The 23,979-nt window shown below is 40.8% G+C and overlaps 1 protein-coding gene across 1 annotated transcript in view; it reads right to left on the bottom strand.

Annotated features, from left to right (window-relative positions):
- The window catches only part of DDC (dopa decarboxylase), an 87,196-nt gene that overhangs the window by 23,863 nt on the left and 39,354 nt on the right, over window positions 1-23,979 (bottom strand). Inside the window, exons 7-9 of the mRNA XM_055127111.1 lie at window positions 15,639-15,705; window positions 9,507-9,601; window positions 3,690-3,757 (exon numbers count right to left, since the gene is read on the bottom strand). Coding sequence (XP_054983086.1) covers window positions 3,690-3,757; window positions 9,507-9,601; window positions 15,639-15,705 — 230 coding nt within the window. The remainder of the gene's footprint in view (window positions 1-3,689; window positions 3,758-9,506; window positions 9,602-15,638; window positions 15,706-23,979) is intronic.

The raw sequence follows: 23,979 nt of genomic DNA, 5'->3' as shown, positions 1-23,979 counted from the left end.
CAGAAAAGTGGCCAGCTACAGAGTAAGCACACAAAAATGCGTTGTATTCTATATGCAAATAATTAACTAGAGGAGAAAGCAATCAGAGTCTCTTTTATTTAAGATACTGTCCAAAAACATCAAGTACCAGAGATTCAATTCAGCAAAAGATGTAAGAGATCTATACTTCAAAAGTTATATTATTTAAAAAATGGAAGATAATCTTCGAAAATGGAAAAATATTAGATGTTCATGAACTGCAAGAATCAATGTCGAAATGACCATTCTTCCTAGATTATTATATAGATTCAAAGCAATCCCCACAAATACTTAAATAATCTTTAAGTATTTAGAACAGTTGGTAATAAATTTTGCATGGAATCATAAGACACTCCAAATAGCCAACACCATACTGAGAAAAATTAGAAATTGGGAGGTGTCTCACTATCTTACTTAATCACTGTATCACTGTCATTCTGTTGCTCATCGATTTGCTCGAGTGGGCACCAGTAACCGTTGTGAGACTGTTATCTCATAATCTCCATTGTGAGACTTGTTGTTATTGTTTTGGGCATATCAAATACGCCACGGGTAGCTTGCCACGCTCTCCCTTGTGGTCGAGATACTCTTGGTAACTCGCCGGGCTCCCCAAGAGGGGTGAAGGAATCGAACTCGTGCAAGGCAAACGCCCTACCCTCTGTGTTATCACTCCAGCCCATCTTACTTGATACTATACCATAAAGGTGTGGTACCAAAAACATCATGGTACTGGAATAAGGATAAGGTCTCTGACCAATTGGCTAGAATTGAATACCCAAAGACAAATCCCAGGTCTATGGCCAACTAATTTTCAATGGGTGAGATGGGTGCATAAAGTGGAGTGAAGATAGCCTTTTCAACAAATGGTGCTGGGAAAACTGGAAATCAGATATCTTTAAAAAAATGAAGAAGCTCGATTCATATCATGCACTTTCCACAAAAGTCAATTCAAAGTGTCAGAAAACTTGAAATTAGGCCAGAATCTATAAAGTATATAAAGTATGCCACTATTGATGAAAATAGTGGCAAAGTGCCCATACGTTTGGATCTCAAAGGTACTTTCAATGATATGCTTCTATTGGCAAAGGCAACAAAATCAAAAATAAATAAATGTAACTACAGAATATTAAAAAAGGATTTTATGGTTAAAAAAAAACCCACATTCTAAAACTAAAAGACACCCAATTGATTGGGAAAAAAATATTTGCACTGAACACATCAAATAAAGGGTTATATCTAAAAGATATAAAGAACTTATAAAGATTAAGTACAATAAAAAGAAAAAAACTATCAAAATGGGGGAAGATAAATGGACAATAAGGCACATGGAAAAGTTCTCATCATCACTTATCAAGGAAACCCAAATCAAGACAACAATGATATATCATTTTATACCACTGTGTATATAAAAACAAACAAAAACTACTGAACAATCTGTGCTGGCATGGATGTAGTAAAAAATGGAACTTTCATTCATTTCTGGTGGAAATGCTGTCTGTATCTTCCCTTATGGAAAGCAATATGGAGATTTCTGAGGAAAGTAAAGGTAGAGTTGCCATATGACCCAGCAATTCCATTTCTTGGTATCTACTCCCCAGAACACAAAAACATTCATTCAAAAGGATTTTTTTTTTTTGGTTTTAGGATCACACCCGGCGATGCACAGGGGTTACTCCTGGCTCTTCACTCAGGAATTACCCCTGGCGGTGCTCAGGGGACCATATGGGATGCTGGGATTAGAACCCGGGTCGGCCGCGTGCAAGGCAAACGCCCTACCCGCTGTGCTATCGCTCCAGCCCCCAAAAGGATGTATTAACACAATTTTTTATTGCAGCACTTAGCACAGTAGATAGGCTATGGAATCAATCTAGACAGGTGAGTGTATAATAAAGATTTCATAGCACAATGAAATGCTATGAAGCTGCAAGGAAGGATGAAATCAAGCAATTTGTTGCCACTCAAGTGGAAGTAGAAAATATCATGTTGAGCAAAGTAAGTTAGAAGGAAGACAAACACTAGGTGATCTCACTTATCTGTGATACCTAAAAGAATAGGTAGCACTGTAGCACTGTTGTAGCATTGTTGTAGCACCAGTAAGTAACGTCTCCATTGTGAGACTTGTTACTGTTTTTTGCATATTGAATACACCACGGGGAGCTTGCCAGGCTTTGCCAAGCGGGCGGGATACTCTCAGTAGCTTGCCGGGCTCTCTGAGAGGGACAGAGGAATCGAACCCGGGTCAGCTGCGTGCAAGGCAAACGCCCTACCCGCTATGCTATCACTCCACAATAGGTATGGGTGTCCTCCGTGCAGAAGTGCTTTAAGGTAATGACTCGTATTGCATAAACAGAGTCTGAGTGGACAATGACCATTGACCATTTCCTCTTTAACATTCTCTCTCACTGGGAGACCCCAGACTGGGGGGTGGCCAGGATCGCGTAGGTCCCTGCATGGAACACGGGAAAAATCAGAATCAGGACTTCATACTTGCCCGGGCTGCTTCCTAGATTACAGGCCCTTTCTCTCTAGGGTCTCCAACAGAGAGCTAACAGAATCACCTCACTGTGGGTAGGCAGTTTCAGGGTTTGCACTCATAGTTTTGCACTTAGCGCCTGAAGACACTAAGCCCTCTCTGTGCCTGTAAACATCGATTTTTTCAAATTTTATCAGGGTAATGACTATAACGGAACTCCACACCAAGGGTGTCCCAGAGGGTGGGGGGGTGAGAGCCCTCCCCACTTCAAGGGACCCAGCCCGAGCAGCCGATCTCCACTATCCCACCATGCTCCAGGCCACTTTCCACACCCTCTGGCCAAGCCTCACACATGAATGAACATATTCCTGGACCACGCGGCTGCAAAGTGGCTGCACGACACATCATCATAAAGGAATATATATATATATACATATATATGTGTATACATATATATATGTATATATATATTTTGGAGAAAACGGCAAGCTACCGAAAGTATCCCGCCCGCACGGCAGAGCCTGGCAAGTTCCCCATCACATATTTAATATGCCAAATACAGTAATAATAGGTCTCATTCCCCTGACCCTGAAAAGAGCCTCCAATCGTTGGGAAAAAAGAGTAAGGAGAGGCTACTAAAATTTCAGGGCTGGGACAAATGGAGACATTACTGGTGCCCACTCAAGTAAATCGCTGAACAACGGGATGACAGTGATACAGTGAATAACTATAACATTAGGGCATGGACTGAGTCCCAGTGGTGATCACTGCCAGTGGCACTGCAGCTCCTAGTCATCATCACTCGCCTTCAACAGTCCCAAAGTGATTTTGCAGCTTTCTCTGCCCAATTCCTCTCTGGCAAGCAGAGTACCATAGCTTCTCTGTGACTCTTACAAGGGAACTAGTGACCCCAACACAGAACAAAGACCCCAGGTTCTGTGATGAGGTCCCACCTAGGGTCAGATATCTGTCCTCCAACTCCAGGACAGTCTTTGTCATTGACCAAACCCTGCAACAGAATGGAATTACATTCAACCTTAACGAAAGTTTGAGAACACATACTAGGCAACTGTATAAATGAAAAATATTCCACTTGAGGTAATACAGATAACAGTCACAAAAACACAGTGATTTAGAATAAACCACTATTCTGCAGAATAGTGGGGACAAATTGACATTTCAAGAGGAGGAAACTTACCACATGGCAGAGCAGTCAAAATTCACCAACAGCCACTTGTGGGGATTAAAATTAAATGAATCTGCGTACTGTCAAGGAAGAATGACAACAACAAAAAGATACTTTAGTTATTAATAGCAGGTATAAAACTATCTCTGACACGTAATAATGAGCAATGCATTTTCTCAAATTAAACAAAGGAATCTATACAGAAGAAAAGAGGTGAACCCAAAGTGAAAGTAGTGGGCCTGAGGGTGATGGAGGTGTGGACCCTGGAATGTCATAGAGCTGACCCCTGGCTTGTTTGAACCCCTTCATATGTATTTTCAAGGTGCAATATCTAATCATCCCTACTGAAATACGAATCTGAAGTACAAAGAATATGTTTTAGAATCAGAAAATCACAGTTCATACCTAGTTCAATTGCTTATTCCCTATTTAGTAGAATAGGAATGTTTGCTTTGTGGCTAAGTTGTAAAATTGCTACATGTATTCTCAGCCAACTTTCTGACAAGGACAAAAGATTCAGTGTGAATGCTTCAAGTTGGTGGCCTGTGGTGGATTAGATCAGTAGGCTAAAATCTTCAGGGATTTATAGCATGAATCATGGCTGCTGATGTCCCATGCCTCAAGGATGGGAGGTCTGACAAGAGTGTTCATCAAATACAACCGGACAACAGTAAATGGACGGTCAGGTTGTCCTAAGCCTGAATGGTCCCTGATTACTGTGGATCAATTCTATAATTTTTAATTTCCTGTTGTTTATGATACATATCTTGTAAGAACTTGGTTATTTCTAAAAACTGAGGGAATTACAGGTATAAAATATTTCATAGGCCCAAACAGTATAATTTTTAGGTATTGCAAATATGACTTAATGTTTTCATTATTACAATTACTTGGTAGTTTCAAGTAGAATATGAATAGTTTTGTGTGACTTCAATTTCTGGAAATTTGAAAATGTGAGACATAGAACATTAGTAATCTTACTTTTTGAAGAAAATAAATTTCTGAATTTTTCCAATTAAAAATGAAAAGAAGAAAGAAGAAGGAGAAGGAGAAGAGGAAGAAGAAGAAGAGGGAGGAGGAGGAGGTGGAGGAGGAAGAGGAGGAGGAGGAGGAGGGCATAGGAGGAGGGGAGGGGAGGAGGAGGAGGAAGAGAAGAAAGGAAAGAATAAAGAGAAGGTGGAGGAGGAGGAAGAAGAGGAAGAAATTTCAGAGCAACCTAACAAGAATGTGGGGAGTTGATTTCTGTTCATCTGTCAGATGATGCCTACACAATTAGCAGCTTACAGCTCCTTGACTCTTTATTTCTTTTACCACTTTTGTTCTGTTTTGTTTTGGGGTCAGACCTGGGAGTGCTCAGTTCCTAGAACTGAATTCAGGGAACACTCCTGGTGGGTTCAGGGACCATATAGGTGCCCGCGATAGAACCCAGCTAGCCATGTGCAAGGCAAAACTCCTACCCTCCTATATATCTGTCTGGCTCCGTTTCCTTGACTCTCTTGCTTGAAACTGGTGTGAGTGCCAATTCTTCTATTTATTTAGTAGCTTTTGGGTCACCATCTGCAGTGCTAGTGGCTATTACTGGCCAGTGCTCAAGAGTTGCTCCTGATGGTTCTTGGGAACCATGTGGTGCCAGAGATTGAAACTGAGACTCTTTTCGCAGTCCATGGACCTATCTCCCCAGCATGCCTCCATTCATTTTAAATTGGAAAAATTCAGAAATTTACTTTCTTCAAAAAGTAAGATGCTATTACTGATATTCTATTTCTCACATTTTCAAATTTCCAGAAATTGAAGTTACACAAAGTTATCCATTTCCTATTTGGAACTACCACAGTAATTATAATAAGAAGAATATTAAATCATATTTTCATATTTTCAGTGCCTAGAAATTGTACTGTTGGGCCTATGAAATATTTTATACCTGTCGTTCCCTCAGTTTTTAGAACTAACCAAGGTCTTGCAAGATATGCATGATATACATCAGGAAAGTAAAGATTATAGAACTGATCCACAGTAATCAGGGATTATCCATTTTCATTTGTTTGGTTTCATTCTTTTTAAACACAATAATACACATATCAACAGCTTTTCCTATTTTTCTAAATATTTCCTTCTTGCACTATATCAATAGTACAACAGATAGGAAACTTGACTTGCATGCAGCTGACCTGGACTTGATCCCCAGCACCCTATGTGGTCCCCCAAAATTGCATGAATAATCCCTCAGCATAGAACCAGAAGTAAGCCTTATGAGCATTAACAGGTATGGTCCAAAAAAACAAAATATATTTTCTTCTTTACTTTCATATGATATCAAACATTGTGTTTCTAACATATTGTTGGGAGTTGGGAGTAGGAACTGCAAACTATTGGCTATCTAGCTTCATGCACCAATTTTAAGAACCACCATGTTTCCAAGCAGGAAACAAGGGATTTCAGTTAGCAAAGGTGACTGAGATTAACTGCATGTCTTGCTTGTGAGGCTCAGGCTTCAACACCCTCCCCAACACACACACACACACACACACACACACACACACACACACACACACATACAACACATATACAAACAAAAAGAGAACTCTGTGTTCACTGAGTTGTCATAGTGCTGAGCTCTTACACTTTGCAAAATGTGTCTTTGGTTTATCCTGACAGTCTAGCAATATGCCACAGAGGCAAATGAAGTTGAAATTAAGACAAGTCTGACTGAATCTCTTAAGGAAAGTTTTTTGCTTTGGTTTTTGGGCCACAGCTGGTAGTGCTCTGGGGCTACTCCTGGCCCAGTGCTTGGAACCATTTCCTACCAGAGTTCAAGCTATTTCTCTGACACTTAAGTAACTTTAAAATGTTCTCAAGTGCTCTTACTCTTCTGCTCTATCTGGTTCCAGACTTTAGCATTCAGGAGGCAGGAAGAAAATAAATCTAGAGAGGGCAGTGGTTGGAGGTGGTGAGAGAACAAACAGGATGCCCATTTGGTCAGATGATGGCAACCTTGAGTCAACCTGTCCTGGGCAGCGGATTCATTTCCTTTCAGGTTTCAATAAAAGTAATTTTGAGAAAGAGACAGGAAATTACAAAAAGAACGAGTGTTTGTTGATAAAAGGGAACAAAAGGTTAAAGAAGAACTTTGTTTGCTAGAAGTTTTATTAAATCTCTCCTAGAGGGCTAATCTGTTTAAACTTCTTTCATTACGTATCTGTGATATTTTCCTTCTGCTGACAAAGAGAAAGGTTCTTATCTCTAGGGCAGGGCTATAACAGGATATTGCAATACCCTTATCTGACCAGCTGAGCAGCAAGGCCCTTCATCAGGCAAGGAAAGAGTCAGTAATAATAAAGGAAGAATGGAAAGAACTCATTGTTTGGTATGAAATCCTGTCTGCTGATGATAGAATCTCCTTCAGTGCTCACTGCAGAAGCCTGAAAATTAGACCCACCCCCCTACGAAAGGTGAAACCCCGTGGTATAGGTTTATGGAGAATAAATTGGTAGTAGGAAAAGCACAGTAGGAAAATCTTAAACCTGACAGAGTTAGAATGGAGCATCTGGCCTTAACAAAGCCTTGTCAGATGCATGGGAATGCTTCCCTTCTTTCCTTGGTCTGCAGAGATAAACATTCCTGGTAATGTGTAGCATCTTCTTAACAAATTATATATATATACATATATATATGCATATATATGTGTCTGTGTGTATCTGTGTCTGTGTGTCTGTGTGGACTGGAGCAATAGCACAGAGGGTATGGTGTTTGCCTTGCACGTGGCTGACCCAGGTTTGATTCCTCCATCCTTCTTGGAGAGCCCAGCAAGCTACTGGGAGTATCCCGCCCGCATGGCAGAGCCTGGCAAGCTCCCTGTGGTGTATTCGATATGCCAAAAACAGTAACAACAAGTCTCACAATAGAGATGTTACTGGTGCCCACTTGAGCAAATCGGTGAACAACAGGATGAGAGTGCTACAGTGCTCTCTCTCTCTCTCTCTCTATATATATATATATGTGTGTGTGTGTGTGTGTGTGTGTGTGTGTACACATATGTATATGTCTGTGATACAGAGATTTATTCTTTGTTTATCAGTATCAAACACAAACACCCACACAGAAGTCAGAATTATAGAAGCTGGAGTATTAGCATCAACATCCAAGTTTTAGAACTTTTCTCAACTATACTCTTCTCAATATTTATGGAAGCCTTCGAAAATGTCTGTGTATATATATTCCAATGGATCAGAGATATAGTTCAGTGAGAAATGCTTGCCACTATTTTTAACTTGCTTGTATGTAGCCAACCTTCATTTGAACCCTGGTATCACATATATTCTCTAAGCACTGCTAGGAATGATCCCTAAGAAGAGTGCTAGATGTAAGCCATGAGTAAAGCTGTATGCCACTCAAAAACCAAACAAAAATACAAGTATACCAAAACAGATCTAAGTTGTACTATGTATTCAGAGACTCAAGTAATTATTGAACAAGTGGCTAAATGAGTCAATTCAATAGAAATATAAACCAGAATACAACTTAATTAGTAAAATAAACAGTGATTTTTTTCAAACATGGGAGCATTTGTATTCTATATTGCTGACTCCATTTTTCTGATATTACAACATTATGAAGATTCAAATTAGTAATTTGAAAATCTATTGTTAAGTATGCCATTAGCAGAGAAAGAAGTTTTGAGGGACAGATTCTCCGGAGAAAAAATAATCACAGCATTTAATGTATGCACAATTCCAACTGTACAGCTTATGCCAGACACTACTTTTAAGCTCTTTAAATATGATTATTCCTTACAATAATAGCCACTAGAAAGAGGGGTCATTACTAAATTCATTTTTGTAAGGTGCAGAGAGGATGCCTAACCTGCCCAAGGGGACACAGTCAAGCCCAGGGTAATGCTGGATTTGAATAATCAGTTGAATTTGAGATTGACCACTGAGCTCTCAATTCTTGCACTGCAGATGGGCAAGGTCTCATGATCTCGCCCACCCCTACCAAACAGATAACCCAATATTAGGGCTGCACTAAGTCATTGCCTGGCCTCATTGTCAAGGTCAGCCTCACTGTCCTTTTGCATTTACATCTGGATTCCTGACAAGGAAGAATTCTTGGCCCTGGAGCTGCAATCAGTGGTGTAGTGGGTAGGGTGTTGACTTCCCATTTTCAGACCTCTGATTGAATAACCACCCCCTCAGAGCACTTAACAAGGGATGTCTTAGTTTCACAATGCTGTGCAGAGGTAGAATATTAGCTGATATATTTGATTGCTTTCTCTCAAAAGAAGTAAGTACTTTAGTGGACATTGCAGACAACCCCTTATAAATTTTGGAAGTGCTAGTAGATACTTAAATGAATGGAGGCTGTCATATTGATTACATTAAATATCTTTTTTGTGGAATGGTCAGAACATAACTATCAATGTCAAATTACATGGAATTGCAAGCCTAAATTGCCCTTTTAATTACCCTTTAATCTAAAATTCATTGAGATTTAATCTTGTTTCTAAATATATTTCCAGTTTCATAAGCTAAAATCTATCTAGTAATGCTAGCTAGTTCCAGAATTTGAGCAAACTGGAAAACAGCTTCAAGTATTAAGAGATAGGCTGCATAACCAGGTTTTCAGGATGTCCTAAGGAAGTATAATATTCAATTATCGTCGGAATTGATGTGAAAATAACTCGTTAAAATAAAGCACAAAGGTGAGCTGACATGAATCACTGAAGTGAATACGCATACTATATGAGAAGTCAATGATAATATAATAATAACATATAGACCAAAAATAAATAGCAAAAACCCAATTGTGTTAAAGACCAAATATTGCACCCACCTCTACTCCATTCAGAAGATGCCGGAACTCAGGACAGATGAAGGAGCTGCCTGCATAAGCAGCATCAATGTGCAGCCATAGATTCTCCTGGTTACCTAGAGTTCAGAGGTGACAGTGAATCCTCAAATAGCTGACCTCATCAGTTAGGTCTGATAGCTAAATTTATCCTATCCCAGTGTCCTATCACATCAATAGTATTTATTGGCTCTGAATGCTTAAGGGGTGTCTTTCCTCAGACAGCCACAATGCTGAGAGTAGACATTGCAGACTGAAGTTCCAATGGGGTGCCTGGAATTTGTGGAATTCAGTGAATTTGTAGAAAGTTAGAAGAAATAGAAAAATTGTACCTCTTGACTTTTAAGCCTGGTGTACCTGTTTAGGATGGCTCCAAGTAACCAGTATCCCCAACACCAGGCTATCTCTCTATAATCCTGATCCAGTTACCCCATCTGTCTTTGTCTTACCCCCTTATATCTGGGATATAAAGAAACATAGTAAGGAAATAGCCAATACCCAGCATAAACTGAGAACTTGTATTTTTTAGGGAGAATATCACTACAAGAAAGATGTGGAGAGGGGAGATAGTACAGAAATCCACTGGGACAGTGGAGAGGGGAGCAGACACAGGGGAAAGGTGTGGTGCAGAATGATTTACACACAGGACCCTACAACTACCAGTACTGTAAATCATGGTGCCCCAAACATTAAGATTATGTCAAAGATGCAGCATATGATGGTGGTATGCAAAGAAAAAAAGAGCCCTCATCCACTGTAGGGGCTGGGGGAGACGTATTTGGTGCAGTCATTTTGAAAAAGTTTGAGGATTTCTTTAAAAAATTAAAACACTTGTGTTGTTTCCAGGTTTGGGCTATTGTGAATAGTGTTGCAATTAACATAGGAGAGCAGATGACTTTTCTGTATTGTTATAAAAAAAAAACCATGATACATCTACACAATGGAACACAGCCATTAGGAAAAATAAAGTCATGATATTTGTTTTTGCAAGGATGGACATGGAGAATATCATTCTAAGTGAAATGAGTCAGAGGGAAAGGGACAGACAGAATGGTAAGACTCTTTTTTTTTTTTTTTGCTTTTTGGGCCACAGCCAGCAATGCACAGGGGTCACTCCTGGCTCTGCACTCAGGAATTACCCCTGTTGGTGCTCAGGGGACCATATGGGATGCTGGGAATCGAACCTGGGTCTGCCGCATGCAAGGCAAACGCCCTACCCGCTGTGCTATTGCTCCAGCCCCGGTCACACTCATTTTGAGGGATATAAAAACTATAGTATGCAAACAATACCCAGTGACAATAGAAATTTTGTGGGCCAGCAGGACTGGTCCATTGTAGGATGCTTGTCACAAGGGGGTGGGGTAGGCTGGAGAGTACAGTTAGGACAGAGAAGGGACCACTATGACAATAGTCCTTGGAAATGACTACTGTGAAAAAGAACTAGATGCTGAAAAGAGCTAAAGTGATATGCTCGATAATTCTTCAGTAACAGTACTCTAAGCTACAGTATCTGCTACAGAAGCAGGCTGGTGGTGAGCGGGAGGGAACCTGGGGACACTTGTGGTTGGGGGAACACTTGCACTTTTCTCTGAGTCCCTCTGTTAGATTAATGAATGTATATGTTTGGGGACCTCTGCACTTGGAATTGCTATCATAAGTCTGTGCAGTGTTTGGGAGGCTGTATCACTACAAACTGTGTGGCGAGACAAAACTCCCACAAAAGGAACATGTAGACACATATACAGAGTGGCCTTGGCATATGTCCCCTTCTGGTGAAAGGATGGGTGTGGGAACATGACTGAAACTCAGTCATGAACAATTTTATAATTATTTCATTGTTATTCAATAAAAAAGAGAAAAAAGTATAAATGTTTAAAAAAAGAGTGGTGAAATATCATGGGCACTTTGGTAGTTTGCAATAACATTACATCACAACTTAGAATGGTAATACTACTGTAACCATTTATTGTTACCTATGCTATAATAAAATTTTGTAAAGTGTGCTGTATATATCAATGGGTTATTATGAAATATATGCTATAAAAAGATATAAGACTATAAAAAGATAAAAATTCTGCCATATGGATTAAAGACATAACTCAATGAGCTGAGTGTGTACTTTGATGTGGGACCCAGGCTTCTAACCCCAGCATGACCAGGAGTAACCCCAGAGCACCACTGAGTGTGGCTGGAAAAAGAAATGTTTTGTAATTTGCAGGAAAATGCGAAGAACTCAAGGGGATTATGTAAAACAAAATAAGTCAGAAAGGAAAAGCTATTTATTGGATTATTGCACCTATGAATACAAAATTGATATTTAGACAAAACAAAACTATGCCTGTGAACATTCACAACATAACTGAGGTTACCTGAGGGGAGGAAGGTGGGTGGTGAGAGAAAAGGTGGAGAGGGTATAAGAAAAAGTTGGTCAGTATGATTCGTATTATTGGTGAATAAATAAAAAGTATACTCCCTCACTTTGGTTATATCTGGTTCAACTCCTGCCTCCCACTGTCAGTAGACACATGGCCTCATTTACCTCCTCTAATTTCCTTATCCTCACAGGATAAGAAACAAAAATAGCACCTGTAACTTGAGGGGTAAATTGGGAAATGCTCATTATATGCCAAGCATGACTAGTTCGGAGTTAGAGAGAAATCAACGTGACCACCTGCCTTGGCCATGGACATTTAGTCATAAATCCACTATCCAAGATCTGTAAGCACGGAGAGCACATCCTCAGGGTTCTTCCTTCCAGGTGGGGAGGTGGGGGAGGCTGACCAGTCAGGAGTCAAGATGTGGAAGCTCCAGGTTTATATGTCTATCCCCCTAAAAGCTGTAGCTGCAGACACATGCACTTTTCTCTGAGTCCCTCTGTTAGATTAACGAATGTATATGTTTGGGGAACTCTGCACTTGGAATTGCTATCATAAGTCTGTGCAGTGTTTGGGAGGCTGTATCACTACAAGCTGTGTGGCGAGACAAAACTCCCACAAAAGGAACATGTAGACACATATAAAGAGTGGCCTTGGCATATGTCCCCTTCCTTCCACAGGAGCTAAGAAGTGTGAATACAGCCCTGCATCCATGTCTGGTGTGCGTTCTCAGCACTGAGACCTGCCTTCAAACCCCTCTGAATATTGATGGGGTCTCAGGGAGTCAGCAGACGCCCAGGTCTGTGACCTGAGCTCAGGACCTGCGCCCTCCATGAGGAAATATACCCAACACTGAGCAAGCACACCTTAGCCTGGAGCTTTCAGCCCATTGGGGCAAGGAACAGCTTCTCAGGGGCATAGGACAGTAGCAATCAGACCCTGGGACCCTGATGCGTGCACCTCTCCCTGTCCTGTTCCTACTGGACAGATCACTATCCCCCTTCTCTCTCCTCAAGGTTCTACCCAGTTGCTCCCACATTCCCACCTCCACCTGCCTGCCTCGAGCTATATGCTTTCTGGGTCTCATCCTCTTCTCAGAAAAACCTACCAGGAAATTCCAAGAATTTCAGTCTTGAAGAAAACTCACTTCTTCTCAGTCCAAGAAGACCCACTAAAATAGTATCCTTATCGAACTGTTTTAGGAAGAACTAAGTAGATAATGTTTTACCTAAAGCAGCAATTTGGAAAAACCATCTCCTGATGCACTTTCTTAGGTCATGGCCAATTTCTTCTCTGAATTAAAAAAATGCTTATTCTAATCATCATAAGCAATATCCACTATATTTATTCTTATCATTATAAACAAGATAGAGCTTTCGGCACCCACCTCCCCCCCTGGAAGGAAGAACCCTGAGGCTGCTTATTCTAATCATGATAAACAAGATCCACCAGGCTCTCAGAACAGTCCTGTTTAAAATGGAAGAATCATAAATAAATGGAGTAATATAGGAGGAAAAATAGTCATAAAAAGATGCTTTCTTAATTGTGAAAGCCCTACCCATAGTTATTACTGTGCCAGAGTAGTACATATATGGCTATAAAAATTAAACTCCAGTAAACACCTGCAGCTTATTGTTATAGATTATTAATATAAGATATTGTTATATGCCATTGGCAGTAAACACTGGGGTGGTTTTGGCATTTGTTCACAGTGACTTACTCAGTCAAGCCTGAGCTTTCATGTTTGTCACCAAACGGAACACACACCTAGCTCTGCCTGGAGTCCCTAGGTCTTGGGGTAGAGGGAGCTGCAGAGTAATGGGACAGCTGGGTTCTCCCTCTAGGTCATCAATCCAAGATGCCACCCTCTGGCTGTCACGTCCCTGGCCTAGCAAGAGGTCAGCCCTGGCTCTTGGGACCAGGACGTGTGGGCTTCTGACCTGCAGCAGACCTCGGTCTCTAAATCCAGTAGTCTGGGGATTAAGTCAACTGTCCACTGTCTGGGACAGCCAGTTCCCAGTCTGACATCTGAGTCAGAGGGGATGCCAAGCTGCTGGCCTGCTGATCAGAAGCCAACACAGTGGCCACAGTCCTGAACTGGTCAGCTGGTCCCTTCTTCCTGTCAGACAATATTACCTTTAGTTGTTTTTATAGATGTCTGCATAGAGGCAGCGATGGTGGAGCAAAAAACCTGTGCAAATGAGTAAGTCTATATCCCATTTCTTGGCACAGTGGCTGCCTTCCTTCACCCCACACAATGACGGATTCTCTTCTTATTACTAAGTTTTTATTGATTGAGCTTCTGTGATTTACAAGACTGTTCTAGGTAGTTTCCCATGAATAACATTCTAACAATACACCTATCACTAGTGTACCTATCTCCTTTCCCCAAAGACTGCATTGCCCCTCTGATCCAACACCCCCCTCCATCCCTCCACCCTGACTTAATTGTGTGGACCAGTTCTTCAGTTGAGTTGCTTTTGAGCCTCTGTTTCCACCTTGCTATGTATTATTAGGTCCCACATATGAGTGAGATTAACCTGCATCTATCCATCTGTCTTTCTGTCTGACTTCATTCTGCATGGTACCCTATAGTTCCAGTCATGTTTCTGAAAACTGCATGATGCACATTTTGCTTAGTATTTTTCCTGCCATTGCTAATTCTCTAAAGCAGTGTTTCACATGACTTTAAACAGTGAGCCTGAGCTCCAGCACAACTGCTGTGGCCTTAGCCATGCCCAACCTTCGGAAAGGTGAGAAAGTGCTCAGGAGAGGAAATGTGGCAGTGAGCCAGGGCTGAGCAATGGCCATGAGACTGAGACATAGCACAAGCCACAAAGCCACAGTCTAGAGGACCAACCAGCCCTCCCATGACACTTACCACCTTTGTCTCTGAATTCTGTTTTCAGATAGGAAACTTAAGTTCCATGACAAGTGTGAGAGAAGATGAAGTAGCCAAAAAAAAACAATGATACTCTTCTTTGGAGAAGCAACCCAGTTTTTATGGTGCTGTGGCTCAAACCTCAGACTTCACACAGGCAAAGCTGAGCTATATTCCTAGCCCAATGCCCTATTTTAGGGACATTGATTTGTTTCACCTCTTCAAGTAAGATGTCTTGCATCTTTAGTTATTTAAAAGGGCTAAATTGAAAAAAGACACTAGAGATTTATGGTTGATGGTTCTCATGATCTGCATCTGCATGACCTCCAGGGAAGAACTCGTGGTAAGAATTTGTTCTTGGGACTGAAATTATAGTACAGTGGATAGGGAACTTGTCTTGTACATGGCCAAACTGGTCATGCCCCTGAGTCCACCAGGAGGAATCCCTGAATTCAGAGCCAGGAGTTAGCCCTGAGCACAACCAGGTGGGTCCCAAAACAAGAAAAAAAAAATAACCCAAAACAAAACAAAAAAAGAGTCTCTTTTAATGAACCAACCTGGTCCTGCAATTTTATATCACTGCTCTTTTATTGGGAACATTCTTTTCCTTATGACTAGTATGAGTAGCTCAGCTCTGTGGGCCAAATTCTAAGTTTGTGAGGTTAAAGTGAATTGTGTTTGTGTTATTACAAATACAACCATAAAACATAATGCTGTATTAATATATTTTATCACAATGTAATTATATGTTTAATTATAGTTAACATATTTGAGGAGGAGAGAACAGACAGGAAAGTCTACCAAATTCCCTTTATAATGAGAATATCTTCCCAAAAATGTTCCAAAAAGTCAGGTACTTACAGAGAGGCCCCACTTCTAGGAGATTGTCAAATGAGCAGCAGGAAGTTGTACCCAGGGTAGCTACCACCTGCAGAGTAAAAGTAAATTTTTTATAAAGTTTCCAGCTTTTAGTCACTCATAATCCCTCCACATACCGCCAGCAACCCAGATCCAGCCCAGGGCCTTGTACTTGAAGCTCAGTGAGTCTGTGTTAAGTCAATGCTTTTCAGTCACTGGTCCACAGACCCATAGCCCTATCGTGGTGGTTCTTAGCCACTGGTTATTAGCCACTGGTCTTCAGACATCATTTTCAATGCTGAATGTTTTGTTTTAAACCCTGGATGATTGGATGTATGACATTTTATGAATGTATATTGAGTCTCTGGTGAAAGCATGCTAGATTGAGAGAAATAGATTTGCTGACTGGAAAATAAAGACCAAGGTTGCCCTGTGCCCAAGGACAAAAAGAGATGACATGGTCTCTGTCATTAATAACAAGGTAGGTCACTTTGAAGGATCATGGGATGATTTACTGTCTTATTATTGCTTGTAATTTATTTTCCTAAATTTCTGATCTCTTAAGAATAACATATTAGGGGGCTGGAGTGATAGCACAGCGGGTAGGGCATTTGCTTTGCACATGACTGACCCGGGTTCGATTCCCAGTACCCCATATGGTCCCCTGAGCACCACCAGGAGTAATTCCTGAGTGCAGAGCCAGGAATAACTCCTGTGCATCTCCATGTGTGACTCAAAAAGCAAAAAAAAAAACATATTAGTAGTTCAGTAATTCTTGCAATTACATCTATTTTCCTATCAAGGACATCCAGATAGAAAAAGAAGAGGTCAAGCTATCACTATTTGTGGATGACATGATACTATAGTTAGAAAATCCTAAAGACACTACAAAAAAGCTCCTAGAAACAATAGTTTTTGTATAGAAAAGTGACAGGCTACAAAACCAACACCCAAAAGTCCATGGCTTTCCTTATATACAATAATTAAAGAGAAAAAAGAGATATCAAAAAAAATTCCGTTCACATTAGTACCTCAGAAAATCAAGTGCCTCAGAATCAGCTTAACTAAAGAGGTGAGGACCTACACAAAAAAACCTACAAAGCACTACTTTAAGAAATAAAAGAGGACACCAGGAAATAGAGACATATCCCCTGCTCATGGATCAGGAGGATTAACATGGTCAAAATGGCAATACTCCTCAAAGCATGATATTGATTTAGTGTGGTCCCTATAAGGATACCCATGACATTCTTCAAAGAAATACACCAAAAAAACTCCTGAAATTCATATGACAATGAACCCCCACAGATAGCTAAAGCAATCCTTGGGAAAAGGAAGATGGGTAGCATCAAATTCCCCATCTTCAAAGTGTACTACTAAGCAGTAGTAATTGAAACAGCATGGTATTGCAATAGAAACAGACCCACAGACCAATGGAACAGAGTTGAATATTCTGTCATAGACTCTCAAATATATGATCATTTAATCTTTGATAAAGGAACAAGAAATGTGAAGTGGAGCAAGAAAAGCCTCTTCAACAAATGGTGCTGGGAAAATTGGGGGGAAGAAGTGAACAGAATCATCCTCAAAAGAAATGCAAATGGCCAAAAGGCACTAAAAAATGCTCTACATTGCTAATCATCAACATGCAAACCAAATCAAGAATAGGATATCATCTTACACCACAGAGACTGACACACATCAAAAAGAACAAGAAGAACCAGTGCTGGTGCAGATGTGGGGAGATAGGGGTTCTCTTTCATTTTTGGTTAGAATGTTGACTGGTCTAGCCTTTAATGTTGACTGTTTCTGGAAAACAATATGGGCTTCCTTCAAAAAACTAGAAATGGAGCTTCCATATCACCCACCAATACCACTTCCAGAATATATTCTGGGGGTGCAAAAAGGCACAGTAGAAAGGACATCTGCACTTGTATGCTCATTACAGCACTCTTCACAATAGCCAGAATCTGGAAACAACCTGAGTGCCCAAGAAAAGTCTACTAGTTAAAGAAACTTTGGTACATCTACACATAGGAATACTATGCAGCTATTAAGAAAAAGTCATGAAATTTGCTTATAAGTGGATGGACATGGACAGTATCATGCTAAATGAAATCGGTCAAGAAGACAGGGACAATGGTCCCCTGAGCACCGCCAGGGGTAATTCCTGAGTGCAGAGCCAGGAATAACTTCTGTGCATCGTGAGGTGTGACCCAAAAAGCCAAAAAAAAAAAAAAAGACAGGGACAGACAGAATGACAGCACTCATTTGTGGAATATAAAAGCTGAGGCAGAATGCAACTGGGATATTTAAGGGATCACTAAGTCAATGATGGATGGAGGGATCACTTGGGATGGGAGATATGTGCTGAAAGTAGATAAAGGACCAAACATGATGGCCTCTCAGTATCTTTATTGTAAGCCATATTTCCAAAAGTAGAGAGAGTAAGAAGGAAATTGTCTGCCATAGAGACAGGAGGTGGGTTGGGGTGCGGGTGGTAGGCAGAATACTGGGGACATTGGTGGTGGAAAATAAAACTGGTGGAGGGATGGGTGTTCAATCATTGTATGACTGAAACTCAATCATGAAAGCTTTTCAATTATATCTCGGTGATTCAATAATTTAAAAGATTACATCTATTTCCTTCTAATGCAATAATTTGTTTTTAGGAAAACTCTTGTTAAAATTATTTTTCATATATTCACATGCATACAGTACTGTAACACTGTCGTAGCACTGTCATTCCATTGTTCATCGATTTGCTCGAGTGGGCACCAGTAACATCTCCATTGTGAGACTTGTTACTGTTTTTGGCATATCGAATATGCCACAGGTAGCTTGCCAGTTCTTCTGTGTGGGTGGAATACTCCCGGAAGTTTGCCAGGCTCTCCAAGAGGGGCGGGAGAATCAAACCTATGTCGGTTGCGTGCAAGTAAACACCCTACCCCCTGTACTATCTATCGCTCCAGTCCACATGCATACAGAAATAACTAAAATGAGTTTCATCAAATACTAATTCTATTTTTGAAGATATTTGTATTTTTACCTTCCTTTTACTATGTTTTTGTTGCAGTGGCTGGGGGTTGCATACATGGATGTGGTACACTGGCTATTGCACACTTAACTTTGGTGCTGGGGATTACAAGTGTCACACTTGGAGTGTGGAGCAGTGACAGGGTTTGAACTCATGACTTCCATCAGGGAAGGCAAGGGTACTACCAGTGAGCTATATCCAGGGCACCTAACTTGCTCCTTAAAATGAGATTTTGGTCAACATCAACTTTTATTCTTATATTTTTAGTGTGTTTATTACAGAAATGACCATTTCTGTAAAACTTGGTCCTGGGTGTGGCTCAGTAGAGAGTAGCAAGTAATGCTCTCTGAATATTCACTCTATGTAGGCTTGGAACTACTCCTGCTTTAGAGTTGACTAATGTGAGACCCCAAAGGAAGGTCCGAGAACACACACAGAGGAGGCGCCAACTAGCTGTAAGTCCAGGTACAAACAAATATGTCCAGCCAGTTACAAATTGCAGCGCCCTGGCATAAAAGATACATTCCAGCACCCCAAGTACTTTAGAGCTTAAGAGGAAGGCCACAGGGAGCCAGGATTTTGTGGATGATGTGCCAGGCTGGCAAGCAGGCAGGGCACAGTGTTCTAGATGGTGACAAACTTATCCTAATTCTCAAGCCACTTCAAAGCCCAGCACCTGCTCCACTCTGAATTCTGACTGCCCAGATCTACTTAGTGACGCTAACCTGATTTCAGAAGCTCTGCAGAGGCGTAATCACATTTGTGCAGGGGGAGAGTGGGAGGAGATACAGGGATTGTGCAAGATCATCATCTCACAGAGCTCCTGGCCTTTTTGCCATCTGGGGCAGAGCTTCTTCCCTTCCTTCTTATCCATGATAGATGGCAAATAGACAGGCAGACAGCTACTCCCACAGGCACTACCTTTGGCCTGTCTTCCCAAAGCTGTCTTTGGGAAGGGCAAACCATCACGAGGAAGACACAAATTTTATTTCAGCCCCAGGAAATTTGTTCAAATTTATCTGATTTAAGTCTCCCACATGTGCATCTAGCTCTCTCTCTCCAACCTGGTAATCCCTTATTTTCATTAAGGAATAATGATTTACAAAGTATTATTATTCTTTATATTTGCAGTCCTACTTCACTTTGAGGGATCTGCATGCCTTATATGAATATAAAGAAAAGTCTGCATTTCAGAACGATGCATATAGGTATTGTGTAGAACTGTAACCACTAGGCTCATGTTTCAGTATGAATAACTGGGCAGTCAATAAACATAGGATGCTCCTTCCCAGTTAGGCTAACTTCTATCTCCAGTTTTATGTCCCCTGACTGCCCATCCAAGATAACAAATCAACTGCATTTCCTAGAATATTCTAGCACCTCTCTACTGTTGCATACTGGTGTTTCAGTACTCTCTTTTCCAAAATGAGGCACCTCATATCTACATGTCTCTAGGACACATCTGTGTGATCCCTCTTCAACAGACACTTATATTCCTTCCAGAATTTCGATCACCCCCTGTCCATGTTCTATTACCATTCTCATCAAGTATAGCAAAGATTGGAGAACATATTTATCTTCCCACAGAGTCATTTCATGAAAAAATAAGAGATCCCAACTGCTCACAAATTCTAGTGATCATCATGTGGTGATCAAAAGGAAACTAATCCTTGATGCATTCACAGAAACACAGGGAAAGTCTCTCTGCTTCCAAATATAGGAGTGCCCCATGTCCTGGTAGAATATCACAAACATCCCAAATATTTCCTGGAGTGTTGGGCTTGAGAGCAAAGTTTCATTGGGTTCTTCATCCTCCTTTCAGAAAATTTCAATAGAATTTGCATGACACCCTTGGCCGTGTTATAAACCTGTTCCTAAGAAAGTCTCAAATTATCTCCTTTGAGTAAAAATATGTATGGCATCTCCCATCCTCATGTTTTTACACAGCATCCAGACTTCTCTACATGGGACTTCACTTGTTTTCTTTTATGGGATTGAGGGGGAGTGGAGCACACACCAACAGCGCACATGGGTTTACTCAAGACTCATTCTGGACAATGCTCCGAGAACCATATGGGATGCCAGGGATCAACCCAAGATGGCCACATACAAGGCAAGTGCCTTACCAGTTGTACTATCTCTCCTTTCATTAGTGTATTTTCTTGCTGGTTTTCTTTAACTCCAGATTCTCCTTCTCAGTTTTTATCACATGCTCTTTTCTCTTTACCCACCATAAAGAGCTTCCACCACCCCCACCTCAAACTGCTCCTCTGTTTCCTTTCCCTTGGCTTATACTCCTCCAAGTGGACTGTTCCACAGGGAGATCATGATTTCCCTGAGACCTATCCTCTCTAAGGTCACTTCTATCCCACTTGGATTAAACTTGACCGTTCAGTTAATGCCATCTAATTCTAGAAGACCCATCAGAGGTTTGGCATGTAATATGTTTGGCATTCAAATGTTTCACTTTGAAGATCATATAAACACAAGGGTACACACTTTTAAATAAATAAAATTTGTTTTCTAATATTTCTGAAGAACATATCACAAAGTATTATTATTTATAAAATAATTTGGGAAGCAAAAATGCTCACTTTCTCTGAGTGTTTCAGCAATCACAGGATAGGGCATCAAGGGAAGGGCCAGGCTCGGGGAATTTAGAGCCCCTGTGTCCTCAGTACAGGTGTTCACACACCATGGGATATACATTAAAGCCAAAACTCCTAAGGCTAAGTAAATCTGGCAACATAGTAGTCCTTGGACATTCATGAATCAAAACTCTTTGGTCACCATTGCCCAAGCACTTGGAACTAGGCACAAAGTACCACTGAAATCACTCAAAGTCTCAATCATCCCACAGGCCTTTAGAATTTGGTACAGACCTACCAAAAGAAAACTATGACTGCACACCCCTGGTCATCATCGAAACCTTATCAGTCACAGCGCATTGGTATAACAGGCATCTTCAATTTTGGATATCTGGGTGCAGCACAGTGCACTCAAGCTCAGTGCCACTCTGCAGCATGCACAACCGAACACCACCCAGGTCTGCTGGACTGTGGCACTATAATCACTTCAGATGTTGGCTAACATAAATTACCTAGACCCTATAAAGGTGAACTTGCTGCTACTGCTATTATTGGGTGCTTGTGACCACAATCCCCAGTCTCTGCCAAGCCTACTAGACTTTGAACGACAGTCACTTCTAAACCCAGTAACTGACTCTTGGGTTTGGTGCTTTTGCTGCTTCAGACCACAAAAGCCCAACAATTGTCCAGATCCACCCAAATTCAGAGACAGATTCACTTCCTAGAATTTGTGATAATGAACCTATGGTTGCTGTCCAGAATATTTGTGTTGATTCTTCACCCCTACATCTTATGAGGAACCTGAAATAAGAATAATTAAACAGAGGAATTCACCTATACTAAGAGATGAAGGAAAAGATTTTCATATGCACATCAGAATTTTTAAACTCCAAATTGAGGGGCTGGAGCAACAGCACAGCAGGTAGGGCGTTTGCTTTGCTTGTGGCCAACCCAGGTTCGAGAAAAAAAATATGCAGTATAGGGGTTTCAAAAGAAGAGAAAAGGGAAATGGAAAACTATTGGATCAGAAGTACCAATATTATTAAAATGACTATCCTAACTAAGCTATTATATAGATTCAATGCAATCCCATCCAAGTTCAGATAGCATTCTTCCAGGATATAGAAAAGTCAATAATAAAGTTTATATGGTGTTGGATATTAACTCTTTAGTGTTTTAGGCTTCATCAGTCAGTTTCCCCTTTTCTTCCTCTCAGAGAAGCTTATTATGCTTTGTTAGCATCCCTAACTTAGTTAAAGTTTATCTTTAACCTTTCCATTGCATATTACCTCTCACTGCCACAGTTCCCCAAGTCAGTTTTGATTATTTATAAGCCAAAACTTTCTGGTAATTCTGAACGTTATATTTGTAGTGCTTTATATTTGAAGTGTTGTGTATTTGTACAAATGGCCAAAAGGCATATGAAAAAGTTTATTCATAACTAATTATCAAAGAGATGGAAATAAAAACAACAGTGAGATATTACCTCACACCACAGATACTGGTACATATCAAAAGAACAACCAGGGACTGGAGCAACAGCACAGAGGGTAGGGCGTTTGCCTTGTATGCAGTCAATCCGGGTTCAATTCCCAGCATCCCATATGGTCCTTTGAGCACTGCCAGGGGTTATTCCTGAGTGCAGAGCCAGGAGTAACTCCTGTACATCGCCAGGTGTGACCCAAAAGCAAAAAATAATAATAATAATAAAATAGAACAACCAGTGTTGGCATGGATGTGGGGAGAAAGGGACTCTCATTCACCAATGGTGGGAATGTCCGCTGGTCTAGCCTTTCTGGAAAACAATATGGACATCCTAAAAAGAACTTACAATTAACTTTTTACATTTGACCCAGTAACTCCACTTCTTAGAATATACCCAAAGAACTCCAAAATAAAATAGATGAAAGACATTTGCACCCCTGTATTCCCTGCAGTACTATCCACAATAGTGCAAATCTGGAAACAACCCAAGTGTCCAAAAGCAGATGACTGGAAAAGAAATAATGGAATATACACACATTGGAATATTACTTGGTTATAATTAAAAAGATAAAATCATACAATTTGCTGCTAAATGGAGGAACCTGGAACCTGGGAAGTATCATGTTGAGTGAATTTAGTTAGAGGAGAGGGACAGACAAAATGATCTTTCTCATATGAAGGATATAAAGAAATATAATGAATGCCCAAAGAAAATGAAAATGAAGAACATTAGAACTGGTATTCAGTAGGAAACATGTCATTTGGGAATCCTGGGAGTAGGACAAGGAGGGGGCAGTGACTATGATAAAGGAAGCATTTAACCAGGAGGAGAAGGTGGTGCTGGACGGTGGTAAAGTGTTGTGCATGAAATCTTATCAGAAACCATACTGTAAACCACAGTGTAAAAACTTCTTTTAAAAACGGTGTCCGTTATGGTGGACCAGCACCTATCCAAACAAAGCCTCAGCAGCCACTCACTCCCATACTCCAAAATTGCAGCAGTACCACCTCTGGCCAAACTCCATCACCTAAGGACTGAGCCTCACAGAGAAATTTGCCAGCTGAAAACTCAGGTACACAAGTCCTTGTGACTGAAAATTCCAGGATTTCTTGGAATCAAAATGGGCTTCCTTTCCCCACCTCTCTGTGCTTCTGGAAGCCCTGGAAGACACGCCCACATCCCAAAACCACCACCCAACTAAAAATTTCACTCCAGCTGTACTGTCCAGTTAAA

This window comes from Sorex araneus, chromosome 2 (genome assembly GCF_027595985.1).
Source record: "Sorex araneus isolate mSorAra2 chromosome 2, mSorAra2.pri, whole genome shotgun sequence".
NCBI classification, from domain to species: Eukaryota; Metazoa; Chordata; class Mammalia; order Eulipotyphla; family Soricidae; genus Sorex; species Sorex araneus.
This window is presented reverse-complemented; position numbering and strand designations above follow the sequence as displayed.